The sequence below is a fragment of the Glandiceps talaboti genome, chromosome 12 (genome assembly GCF_964340395.1).
Source record: "Glandiceps talaboti chromosome 12, keGlaTala1.1, whole genome shotgun sequence".
NCBI lineage: Eukaryota > Metazoa > Hemichordata > Enteropneusta > Spengelidae > Glandiceps > Glandiceps talaboti.
Genome location: NC_135560.1, coordinates 1,042,989 through 1,056,959, shown reverse-complemented (window position 1 = coordinate 1,056,959; position 13,971 = coordinate 1,042,989). Strand labels below are relative to the sequence as shown.

Here is a 13,971-nt window from a genome sequence, read left to right as displayed (position 1 = left end):
AAATATATTCAAATAAACTACTAGATGCACATACATAATCCATCGTGCTCCTTACCCCTGTTTGCAATACAAGAAAAATTACCGTCCATATCTCCCAGTACTCGACCATTTAGAAAATAAACTGCCAAGGAACAACACAGAGAGATTAAGCTTGTACCAAAATTATTTACTACTAAATCTTTTGCCTTCCTTGGTAAACAAAAGTGATCTGATAAATAATCTTCTATTATACCATTGATAAATTCAGTATCATCATCAAGGATGTAATCTGCTAAAGTTCCACATCTAGTGTTAAAATCCCCAGCTATTAAAATATTTGCATCCATATGCGCAGCTTTTATTTCTGACAATTTGTCTACCATATTTTCTATTCCATTGTTATAGTTTACTGAGTCATAAAACGTAGCACCTTCTGGGGGATGTAAGTAAAACCTAGGATACAATCTTTATCAAAACCCCAAAATTCTTTTTTCAGTCTTACAATCACTGAATCCTGCAAGTCACATTTTATTTCGCTTACTCCATCTTGGTACTTTGATTTAACTAAAACCATACAACCACCACTATAGCGACCTCTTTGTGTTGTTCTTTGTCTGCAGCAACAAAACAATTTGTAGCCTGGAAAACTTTTTTCAAATTCACAAACATCCCTACCCCAAGTTTCAACAAAACTAATTATATCAAACCTATAACAAAAATTTATAAACTCAGGGTTCTTTACTTTGTTTTTGAGACCCTGCACACTCCAACAACACATGTTTACATTGTCCAATGTCATTGAAAGTGCAGTTGGAGGTTGTTCGCTGTGTCGGCCATGACCACACCCCTATTTATGTCTTTGCGGTGTGATAGGCATAAATTGATTCAAATTTTCATCAACCTTATATACCACCGTTACATTATTCTTTGTTACAATGAGTTTATCATACCTAACTATTGCTTTTATAGATTCATCGTCTCTTATCAGTTCACGTCTTTTAGTAAACAGTTTCTTTCTTAGTCCCCTCACTCTTCCAGAGAAATCTTCATCCACTGTGATATTTGATGCGGCCAGCTTACATCCGTTTTTCATAATCAATTCTTTGTCCTTCAAGACACCAGTTTAGCTAATATAGGTTTTGAACCATGTACTGTACCATTATTTATTCTATGAGCTCTCTCTATCTGTATTTCCTTTTCTACCCTCATATTTTCCGTTATTATTTCTTTCACTTTTTCCTCTGTTGTTTCCCAAGACTCTCTCACGTTTTCTTGTGCCACACCATACAGTACAATATTGTTTCTACGTGTGCGATTTTCTAGGTCATCATTCGAATTTGCGACATTCTGTACCTCTTCTATCTCTTTCTTGTCAGTTCTCAACCTTTCAGAGTCTCTTTGTAAGTTCTCATTTTCCTTCATAAACTGTTCATTTTTCGTCATCAAATTATTCACCTCGGTGTGTAGCACTTCCATTTCACAGTTCAATGAACTTAGTTGTTCTTCCACTTTCGTCGACATGTCACTGATTTGTATGTTTACTCCCTCGAACTTTCCACCCATTTCTGCTCTCAATTCCTGTATTTGATGTAATATAATTTCTCCAACATTTTAGTTAATACCACTTCCAATGTCTTGTTCTCTACTTCGGTGAGTAGGTGATGTCGGTGCACTGACACTTGGTTTACCACTTCGTAAATTTTGTTTTTCTGAGTTTGGTCCCGGGTTTGACTCAACATCACCCGAACAAATTAAAAGTGACCACAGAACTGACACTACCAATATCAGAGATACTATTGCTGACAATCCTTCTTTTATCGTTCCGTCCTTGGCGTTGACCGAGGCGTGTCCAACATGGCTGCCGTTGTTTTGCCAGCTTGGCGGTTGCACATGGAAGCCAATTCTGGCTCTCCAGACCTCTACTGCAATGCTCATGCTTTTTCTCCTCCAGAACTTCCTTCTCTATACCTTCATGCATATGTCTGTGAATATCCATTTTCGTCATGTCCCATGTCCAACGAGGAGATCTCGACACAACATGAGTAGGCATGTTCCATGTCCAACGAGCAGACACAACATATCTAAGTCTGTTTGATTTAGGTTCACAAGTGTTGTTGCATGATCAGAGTAGTGATATCAAGAAAATGACAACATAAACTGCCAGTTCCTTAAAACCCAATCATAGCGGGGAGTATGTCATTCTCAATGACTTGTTTCTTTTACATAATATCTCTAGATGATACAGAACCAGGTAAACATATACACATACATTAATTTTGGTGCTTATATCACTTTTTACTCAATGGCAGCCATATTTGTAGTGAATAATCAATATTTACCACATAACTCTAAACCGTTAATACATAGAGACTACATTAAAGTGTCTACCCCTATATTGCTCTTTTGAGATATTGACCTTTGGCCTTGACATGGATCGTCAGGTTCAATTATCGTAATTCAACCATTTCCTGCTCACAGACACTTTGTAGTATTTATTTGTTGCCACAAATGTTTCTTAAAAATCATGTGTCCATTCAGTCACATAGAAGTGACATAGAAGTAATTTATTTGATGGGAATGTGTCTTCTATGAAGACTTGTTTTGTCTGCAGTAATACAATGTTTATGGATCAGTCGTTAAAATTATTGATGGTATGAACAAAGGGGAATAGAGCATCAATACTTTGTTTATTTGATAACTAGTGAGATACTGTAACATTTGATGATAATATATATTTTGTGATGTTATTTTCATTGACAGAGCAGAGGCAAGTTTGCCGCATCTTACTGAATTGAATCCATATGTGACTGTCACAATAAATACAGAAGCCATAGATGAAAATATTGATATGGACAAATTGAAGCAGTACCAATGTGTCATTCTAACAGAAACTTCTCAACAACTTCAGCTGAAAGTTAATGAATTCTGTAGGAACCAAAGTCCCCCAATAAAGGTAATAATGAAGGTATTTTTTGTATCAACGGTGTGATGCTCTTAAATTTTTCAAGTGTTTTTTTTTTTGTATGTAGGTAACTTCTACATTAATTCCCCAGGTGTTTTACAGGTCCCTTGGTTTCCCAGAAATATTAAGGTACTAGATGTAGCAATCTATGCAAATTGTTCTATTTTTAGTCATCTGAAAGGAAACTATTAACATGGGCTCTGGCCATCCATCCATTTGTCCATAATACATCATTTCTCAGACATGCGATACTGTAGAGTGGTTAATTATGGAGGTGTTAAAAATCTGTGCACTCATGGTAGTAGTCACTGTGGTGTTTTGAATATGCACAATCATCATTAATAATAGGGACTAAGTGAGCCAAAGTGTTGATTTATGAATGATCAAAGTCTAGTTGCTGTCCCTAAAACATAAACAATTGTACTGTGTAAACCATCTTCCCTCCACTGTCTATGTGTAAACTGAGACCTCAAATGTCTGAGATGTAAATAATTGGGCATAGACAGGATGTATAAACAATGGATTAAAATCACTCATACAAATTGTTGTACTCCCCAATTCAATGGATTAAAATCACTCATATAAATTGACACTCCCAACTTCACACATTTTTTAGCACAACTGAACTGAGGCCCGGCGTCTGTGTGTGTGTGTGTGTGTGTGTGTGTGTGTGTGTGTGTGTGTGTGTGTGTGTGTGTGTGTGTGTGTGTGTGTGTGTTTAAAGTCAAAAACCGCTGAACAGATTGCCATGATATTTGGTGGGTCCATTACCTTAGGTGTCTAGTTGGGAAATTGTTCAAATCAAAATGATGTGTGATTTGGGTAAAGCAATGTGATTTTTGGTCAAAAAACTTAAACTCAAAAACTACTGGGCAGATTGGTATGAAATTTGGTGGGAACATTCTTAAGGGGGTGTAAAGTAAGATTTGTTCATGACATGATGATTCCAAGGTAATATGCAAATTAGGGCTAAAAATGTGTCTTTTGGGTTAAAAATCTATAATTCCAAAACTACTGAGCAGATTTCCCTGAAATTTAATGGGAATGCATCTAGGGATGTATGGACGAAGAAATATTATGCATACAATTATTCCATGAGTGATATGCAAATTAGGTGTAAAAATGTTCATTTTTGGTAAAAAACTTATATCTCAAAAAGAACTTGGTCAATGAGTCTGAAACTTGGTGAGATGTTTCTGAAAGTGTTATTCTGCAGATTTTCTTCAAAACATTGGCCCTAGCAACCATAACCACGCCCTTAGCAACAACCAAATGGCAGTATATTTGGGTCAAATAACATCTGGTAGGCAAGTGAGTAAACATTCAAAAAATGTATGCAAATATCCTAGCAACCATGACCACGCCCATAGCAACAGCCAAATGGCCGTGTATTTCACAAAGATAACAACAGGGATTAATAGACAATTGAACATTCAAAAAATGTATGTAAATTTGCCTAACAACAAGACCACACCCATAGCAACAGCCAAATAATCACGTATATTACAAAGATAACAATAGTAATAGAAAGACAAATGAATATGTATTCAAAAAATGTATGCAAATGTGCCTAGCAACAAGACCATGCCCATAGCAACAACCAAATGATCACATATATGGTGAAGATAACAATGGGGATTAATAGACAATTGAATAAACATTCCAAAAATGTATGTAAATATGCCTAGCAACAAGACCATGCCCATAGCAACAGCCAAATGATCACATATATTGCAAAGATAATATCAGGAATTCATACACAAGTGAGCAAAAACATACAAAAATGTATTCAAATATATCTAACAACATGACCACGTACAATTGCGCTACAACGCCATTGGTGGTATTTTCATTGGAATAAATAGATACAAGTAACACTGTTTTGTATGAATGAATGGCTTTAAGGTTTTTACAGAGATTATTCTTTCAACATGCACAAACCTGGCCCAACCATCAAAGCAGTGAATTTTACATTATAAAAAAGGGACAATTTTGAAATGAATTCATTCACTCCAAAATATCTCCACGATAACGTTCTCCTACAATATCTATTCCATTGCAATTCTACTACAACCATTATAATCTACTACGTTACCAGTTTATCTCTGCATTGCTGGTTTAAGATATATCCCATGTCCAGCGAATCTGGGTTCAATCCCAACAATGACAGTGACGTACAAGATTGCCATTTGTCTGCAGAAACCATGATAGCAACAATCAACAAAGAAATTTCCTCTTTCGCGTAAGTGCAAACGAGTAAATTACCGGCATTACAGTCAAGAAATGAGAGCAAAGATCGCTGGGTATGCAGTCAACAACAGTGTGATGAATGCTGTATGAAAGTTCAGCAAAGACCTTGATAAACCCAATCTGAGAGAGCATGGTTAGGGCATGAAGACAGTGTACCTGAAAGAAGTTAAATGTGGGAAAGGGAACATTACTGTTTTACCTACAACCCGAGGCTGGCCTCTACTGCTTGGTGAGGAACTTGATTCAAGAGTTCAGACAGTCATCCTGTGTATCCGACTCAGGGGTGGTGTTGCAAATTCTTCGGTCGAACCACAGCTCCATGATGCAATACATTGACAAAGTTATCATTCCATACTCATGGCAGTTGTTCTCGGAAATCTAAACACTGGAGTAATGAAATGGAAATCGTTCACAAACAGACAAACACAATTGCTAACCCGCTGTACATGGAAAATCAGCATGTACAAATAGCTGGAACAGTGGGAATTTTCGATAAATTGCTCGATCCCAATGCATTTTTCACTGTATAAATACTCAAAAATGAACGATCTTTTAAGGCAAATATTTAAAAAAAACATTTGTTTCTGATAACAACATGACTTCAGAAAATAGGGTAGGTGGTTTAGAATATGGCAACCCCGAGAAATAAGTTACTTATTGGTCACCATGCTTTGCAATCAGTGAGAGTTTGGTGAGGTGTAAAAGTAAATGAAGACATTTGTAAGTTAAGTAGATGAACACGTTATGCAGACTGTACTGTGTCATCTAAAATGACCTAGTTTCTCTCTCTGGAGTATGATTTCATAAAAGTGACTACAGATAAGGGAAAGGCATGAAGGTTTACATCAAAATATGAGTAAAGTCTTACCATTTTACAGGGGTCGAAATAATGAAAAAATTTCGCTTGTCCGCTGGGCAAGTAGAAAACAAAAAGTACTTGCCCAAATCAAAAAGTTCTTGCCCATTCCAAATAGTGGGGTATGTTTGTGTGTCTTACAAATGCACTGTTGTGATTGATTGGGCTTTCTTTTGTTTATTATCAAAAAAATGTCACTTTGAAAGTTTCTGTGGGTACTGAAAAGTTCTCTCCACAATAAACAGGTGTCCTAAATGATATTAATTTTCATGGCCTAATTAATATTCATACTACAGCATAGCATACAATTTTTTGTTCACTTGTAAAAAGTAGTTGTTAAAATAATTTTTTCAGCACTTTCATAAGCTATCAATATAAAAATTAACATTTATTTCAACACTGATGTAAAATCTTTCTAAGTATTTCCTTTTCCACGATGTCAATATATTTTCTTTCCTTCCTCATCCACACCAACTATTTTTCTCCCAGTATGATTTGCTAATATTTTCCTAGTAGTATTTTCAAATAAAATGACTGTTGTAAAATTTGCAGTTGATTCAAACACCCAAAACCTGAAAAATCATGCTGTAATTTACTATTGTTGAACAATATTCGATGAGTCACTGGTCATTCCAGGTATGTTTTCTTGATAGAGTAAACAAAGTACGTCAAGTAGGACAGCTGGTCCAGATTGTTTTGAAAAGTGATCAGTCAAGAAAGAGGTCTTCTCAATATTGCTACAATGTTATAATTTTCCAGACTTGTTGGCACAATGGTTATACAATGTATCCAAAATCCTATCAGACATATATGTGCAGTGTCTGATAAGTACAGCATGAACACAGGCAAAAACATATCCCTGATCAATAATCATAAGAAATTCTCCTTGCCCCTTGGGACAAGTACTTTTCAAAACAACTTGCCCAAGCCTTGAAATCACTTGCCCTGGGCAAGTAAAAGGCCATTATTTCGACCCATGTTTTAACTTATTCAATGATGAAAAAAGGTCTGAAGCTTAAACTGGCCAGGTTATCGGAAACACATCGTTTTTATATTTTGGCCAATGAAATAAAAAGCTGTAAATGTAATATACCATGTATTAGCAAGTTACTTGTTTGTTGCATGATGTGCTGTCACTACTCCATTCATGGTGCAGTAGTATGACTTATTTTTAATACTACTCGCCACAACTGTTTTTCTCCGTAATTAAGTTCTCATCGTAATTTTGGCAAACTATTTTGGTCCGGGTCGTACTCTTGCATTTCATTCTTGAGACTATGGAGGAACTTCCCTTATACTTCCATGTCCAGGCATATGGTTTCTGACTTTGCTGGACTGGTTTTACTTGAACTACAACTGTCAACCCAATTCACACCTTCTAAATCCCCCTTTGTCTTACACTATCCAATACTGATAAGACTTCAGCAGCAACTCAGACAAGGAGATGGTTATAACATGGAAGTATAACCCACAGGAAGAACAACTGAGTTAATCCCTTTAAAAATCCTTTGTTTTAGACCGAGTTAATCCCTTTATATCCATTGTGTGAAATCCCTCTGATCTTAGGTTGGATGTCGCGCTGGCAGTGGGCGACGTTGGTTACCAGGGCGTGGCTTTTTCATGTGAGCGTTGCTAAGCCGTCTCTGTTACGGGCAAAGCTCACTGCATATGCGCAGAACGTTTCATTGAAAAGATAGCGTCTTCCTGAGGTAAACAGTGTTTGTTGTAACGCGATCGAGTAAGATTGACGGAAGTGACACCAATTTCTAGTTTGCACACTCGTTTTTGTGAATGTTTTTCAACTCTCGATTTCAATATGTGGAACAAATCAGAACAAAAACTGTCTTTGAAGAAAATGAACCGCAGATTACATGCTTTCCAACGGTATTTTTGTCTACATGTTCCGGTTTGTTCCGGAGTGTGCAGACGCGAGTTGAAAATTTTGATTTCTTGACATCACCACGTACGCTCGTGTCCCCTTTTCTGTCATTTGCTTATATACAAATGCGCTGTGTGTTGCACAGGGAAGCGTTTCCTTACTTTTTTAGGTGGTTTTGGTGTCAGTAAGACTATTATTTGACTGCTGTAATGGTTGCTAAACTTGTTGACTACAATGCGACTCTTCATTTCCTTTACTTTCTATCCACAGGCATTTGTTTCCCGAGTTATGTCTCAGAATATTTCTATCAGAATACAATAAAATGTCGATAATATCGTTAATGTTGACGTATTTTGCCAACTATATATGAAAGGGGTAAAATTACACTTGTTTCTGTGATCGCACAGGTTCACTCGCCGCGAAAGAAGACACGAGGTTTGAAAGCTAGGCAGCCGCCATTAGTACCGTACATAAACATGAACTTTCAACCGGCCGTTGTAGTGGGCAAACATTTCGATTTTACCTTCCGTCCCTTCCTAGTTCCCAAATGTAACAATCTTCCGATAAATCGCGTCGTTGTTACAATCGGAGCATGCCTACCAAAGATATCAACCGATTTCTGACGCCATGTAGCTAGGGAATTGGATCGGAGCAGAATGTTTTTCTAACTACCTATTTTGCATATTGTCCTAGCCCTTTATGTAACTACAGCAGCACATGTTACGGCCGATAGCGGCTCTCCATTTACCATGTAAACATATCCAATCACTTTTTCGGAAGGTAGTTAGAAAAAAAATTATCTCCTCCAATTCCCCTTGTAATTTTATTCTGATAGAAATATTCTGAGACATAACTGGGGAAACAAATGCCTGCGTTTCTACCTCAGACTTATGTGTAACGAGTATCCACGACAACACCCGAACTACGTCATTAATATGCTAAGCTCGTTCCGGACACCCGGAAGTTGTTCACACATCGTTAGGAAAGCCAGCTTATCAAGCTTAAAGTAAGCGGTTACTGATTGCAGTGCAAACAGCGGCATCCAACATGTGCTGTTTGATCCCACCCCAGTTGTTCTTCCTGTGGGTTATACTTCCATGGTTATAACTAGTCTTGTTGCTAGACGTTTGGGCTTTCTTTCGATACTATAAGCAAACGAAGTTCACAGTGAGGGCTTGCCCGAACAGTCTAGCAAATGTCATTTTCAGACCGGACATTCCATTGAGATTTGTGAGTTGGGCCATGTATGCATATATATATATACTTTAATATATTCAATCTCTGCATGCAGGTGTTGACAAACACATTTACGTCATTACTATGTCTTATCGGTTTATGATAATTGTATTTGATGAGTGTGTAGATGTTGTCATTCACACATTTTAGTTAACGCATTGGTGGTTATTTTTACAAGCCCCTCCTTAACCCTTTCACCACCACTTGCCTCATGGGATTGTTTGTTCTCCACCAGCCCCCTCACTGACATAATGTGAGAGTGAGTGTTATGTAATCAAACTGATATAAAAATACTTAGAGTTGCTTATTTGTGAAAAATAAGGTATCATTTGAATGGAAAATAAATTTTCTACATCATAGTTGCAAATACATACATTCAAATATCACACACACAACCGAAATATGGATTAAAGTAACAAAATATTAATAAAGCAAACACTGGTTGTTTATTTATTGACATATCACAAATAAACAAAATATTTATATTACAAACAAAATTCAAAATACCAACATTCATGTTCTTACAAAACTTCTGTATACTGACTAAATGGTCAAAATCGGCGAAAATTTGTCAGAAAATGTTATTTTCAGTCGTATTAAATTTGAACGAAAATAATTAACGGCCTACTAATCCGATTACGACGCAATAGTCGGCCCCCGCACCGGCAATGAAGGGTAAAAAATATCTGAAGTCGTCGCCCCAATACCTTCAGAAAAATCAGTTTGTGTAATTATATATCATTGTTTGACAGAACAACAAAAAATTATCACCAAATGTATGCTCAAAATCAGTAAAAAATGCCCCCAAGTTGGTAGTATATGAGTCCAAATCGGGACGACAAAGTGGCGCTTTTTGCCGACATGCTTACCCACAAAAACAAATATGCAGTCGGGACTTTGAAGTTACGTTGCGATAATCTGATCCTTCCATATACTGCATCGAGTTCACTCAGCCATCTCCTTGTATAAAACATCGTATTCATAGTAAAATTGAGTGGAAATTTCTACGAACAGCACCTTTATTTACATTGCAAACGATGTTAGGGGAGACAGATTTTGCTTCGCCAATGTTGAAATTTGAATTTTACATTGAAAAACGCACGTAAAAAATCCGATCGGAAAATCGCCAACATCAAGCGTAAGTTTCCCTCCACTGACCTCTACACAGTGAGCTAATACAAATACAAGTCATTATTGAGCCGTAACAAAAAGAAATAAAACCAAAATAATCCATGATATAGCCAAAAATTACCCCCAGAACGTTAGCATGGGCGTCGGCACGGTCACAAGATTGCGTAAATTTGAACGACATTCAAAAATTCAACCATAAACTGCCGTCAGCAGCTCACACTGCCTTAGCAGGAATTTGATGCGTACACACAAGTACAACATGTTCCCATACCTAAATACTTGTATTCAACGATGCATTTCGAGTCAAATTCTGTCGAAATATCCAAAGATAGTGACATAATTTATATCGTAGACCATGTTATGAGAGTCGTTAATTACTTCCGCCATGTTGAAATTCGATTTTGTGAGCGAAAAACGCACGTAAAATTACGATCACTCGTCATTTGGATCGTACTCCTGATATCGTTTACTGTCATGCTTTCAAAATGGCAGTGTAGATAAACAAGGCTAATACGCATGTGTGGAACTAGTTATGGCAGCAATTTTTGCAGCAATAGCTGCCGTTTAACGGCATAACGGCGAGGTAGGTGAATGAACTCTGGTGTTCCCTCAATTAAGGGAATCGGTGGGCGCCCTAGCGCGTTCCCTCAATTGAGGGAATCGGTGGTGAAAGGGTTAAGATGAAAATGCATGAAAAATTAGCTATTGTCCTCTGTTTGTGTTTGTCACTAATGCGGTTCTCTGATTGGCAGTTATTTATATCCTGATGACATTTGCTAGACCTTGGATGTTCCATCCTCCATAGCGATGTTCGGTCGTGTGTCGTATTCTATCGGAAGAACATCCGAGGTCTAGCAGATAGACGAGGTTATAACCTGCTACACAAACTTTAATATTAGCTCCGGTAGAGGACTGCTAATCCTGTTCATGTCAAACACTGAATCAACATTTTGACAGCTAAAGGGTATAAGAGAGGGTTATATATGAGTGTGTACAGATTATGTATATATTGCATGCAACCGTTGCTTATTGTTAGTCCCCGCGGACGAAGTCCGGAACGGGGACTTATGGATTGGGTTCCGTCTGTCCGTCCGTGCGTCCGTGCGTCCGTGTGTCCGTCCGTCCGCAGCCGTTTCTTGGAGATGCCTGTACCGATTTTTTTCAAACTTGGTACAGGGGCAACATGCTATGGCATACATATGCACGTCAATTTGTTTTATGATACGATCAAATATGGCCGCCTAGCAGCCATTTTGTTTGCGAATTTTCCCTGTCTAAAGCCATAACTCAGACATGCTCACACAGATCTCATTCAGAGTTGATATTAGGACAGTGTTCTATGGCATATATGTGCATATTCATTGTTGTCATGATACGATCCAATATGGCCGCCTGGCAGCCATTTTGTTTGTGAATTTTCATGTCCAAAGCCATAACTTAGACATGCTTGAACAGATCTCATTCAAAGTTGGTATTAGGACAGTGTTCTATGACATACATGTGCATATCCATTTTCATTGTGATACGATCCAATATGGCTGCCTGGCAGCCATTTTGTTTGCAAATTTTCCATGTCCAAAGCCATAACTCACACATGCTTGAACAGATCTCATTCGAAGTTGGTATTAGGACAGTGTTCTATGACATACATGTGCATATCCATTTTCGTCATGATACGATCCAATATGGCTGCCTGGCAGCCATTTTGTTTGTGAATTTTCTATGTCCAAAGCCATAACTCAGACATGCTTGAACAGATCTCATTCAGAGTTGGTATTAGGACAGTGTTCTATGACATACATTTGCATATTCATTTTCATATTGATATGATCCCCCATACCCGACCAATCCTTTATTGTTGTAGGCATGTTCCATGTCCGACAAGCAGACACAACATATCTAAGTCTGTTTGATTTAGGTTCACAAGTGTTGTTGCGTGATCAGAGTAGTGCTAATTCCTTAAAACCCAATCATAGCGGGGACTATGTCATTCTCAATGGCTTGTTTAATATGTATATTTTCACCCCATATTTCACTCATTCACATTCAAGAAATCATAACTGGAACATTTAGATCCAATTTTACATGCAGTAAAATTTATTTATTTCTACACCAGGTATTTTTACATACTAATTTGTCTACTATACATCCCTTGTCAATTTGATCGTTATAAATCAGACTTGACATTGTTTACTAGAAGTACCTGAATTCCGTGTCTTTTGGTTTAAAAAGCCATGCTTGAAGTAACGGTCATGTCATGAAATCATTGCAATTTCTACAACTGTCAACCAAATATGACTTTGACCCCTCAGAACAAAGAACATTAATGACCATATTGTGGCCATATTTTTCATAAAAAATTCAGTATATGAATGAGTGTTGGGGGCTATGTCTTCAGTGAAGACATGTTACTATTGATATGTAAAGTGTATTCTTTACTCAGTTTATTACAGCTGATGTATATGGAGTATTCTGTACCCTATTCTGTGATTTTGGTGACAGTTTTGAAGTTGTAGATCAAAATGGTGAGGAAGCTAAAGAAGTATTTATTGCCAATATAACCAAGGTAAGGTTTGATTTCTATAAGTTTCATGATGTAATTTTAAAGTTGCCATAGTAACCAATGCTAAAGTGACATTTGGGACAACTGACAAGGTCATACACAAAACTTAGTTTTAACCCCGTGAGGTCATACATAACACTTAGTCTTAACCCAGTGAGGTCATACACAACACTTAGCTTTAACTCTGTGAGGTCATACATAACACTTAGTCTTAACCCAGTGAGGTCAAACATAACACTTAGTTTTAACCCAGTGAGGTCAAACACAACACTTAGTTTTAACCCAGTGAGGTCAAACATAATACTTAGTTTTAACCCAGTGAGGTCAAACATAGCACTTAGCTTTAACTATTAAAGTGAGGTCATACACAACACCTAGTTTAAACCAGTGAGGTCAAACATAACACTTAGTTTTAACCCAGTGAGGTCATACACAGCACTTAGTTTTAACCCAGTGAGGTCAAACATAACACTTAGTTTTAACCCAGGGAGGTCAAACATAACACTTAGTTTTAACCAAGTGAGGTCAAACACAACACTTGCATGTAGTTTTAACCCAGTGAGGTTAAACACAACACTTACATGTAGTTTTAACCCAGTGAGGTCAAACACAACACTTACATGTAGTTTTAACCCATTGAGGTCAAACATAACACTTAGTTTTAACCCAGTGAGGTCAAACACAACACTTAGTTTTAACCCAGTGAGGTCAAACATAATACTTAGTTTTAACCCAGTGAGGTCAAACATAGCACTTAGCTTTAACTATTAAAGTGAGGTCATACACAACACCTAGTTTAAACCAGTGAGGTCAAACATAACACTTAGTTTTAACCCAGTGAGGTCATACACAGCACTTAGTTTTAACCCAGTGAGGTCAAACATAACACTTAGTTTTAACCAAGGGAGGTCAAACATAACACTTAGTTTTAACCAAGTGAGGTCAAACACAACACTTGCATGTAGTTTTAACCCAGTGAGGTTAAACACAACACTTACATGTAGTTTTAACCCAGTGAGGTCAAACACAACACTTACATGTAGTTTTAACCCAGTGAGGACAAACACAACACTTGCATGTAATTTTAACCAAGTGAGGTCAAACACAACACTTAC

The 13,971-nt window shown here is 37.3% G+C and overlaps 1 protein-coding gene across 3 annotated transcripts in view; it reads left to right on the top strand.

Annotated features, from left to right (window-relative positions):
* The window catches only part of LOC144443172 (ubiquitin-like modifier-activating enzyme 6), a 179,940-nt gene that overhangs the window by 24,216 nt on the left and 141,753 nt on the right, over positions 1 to 13,971 (top strand). For all 3 annotated transcript variants that reach the window (XR_013481672.1, XM_078132550.1, XM_078132549.1), the window contains 2 exons: positions 2,740 to 2,932; positions 12,737 to 12,859. Coding sequence is in view for 2 of the 3 variants with exons in the window: in XM_078132549.1 (XP_077988675.1) it covers positions 2,740 to 2,932; positions 12,737 to 12,859 (316 nt within the window). In the remaining variant the exon portion in view is untranslated. The remainder of the gene's footprint in view (positions 1 to 2,739; positions 2,933 to 12,736; positions 12,860 to 13,971) is intronic.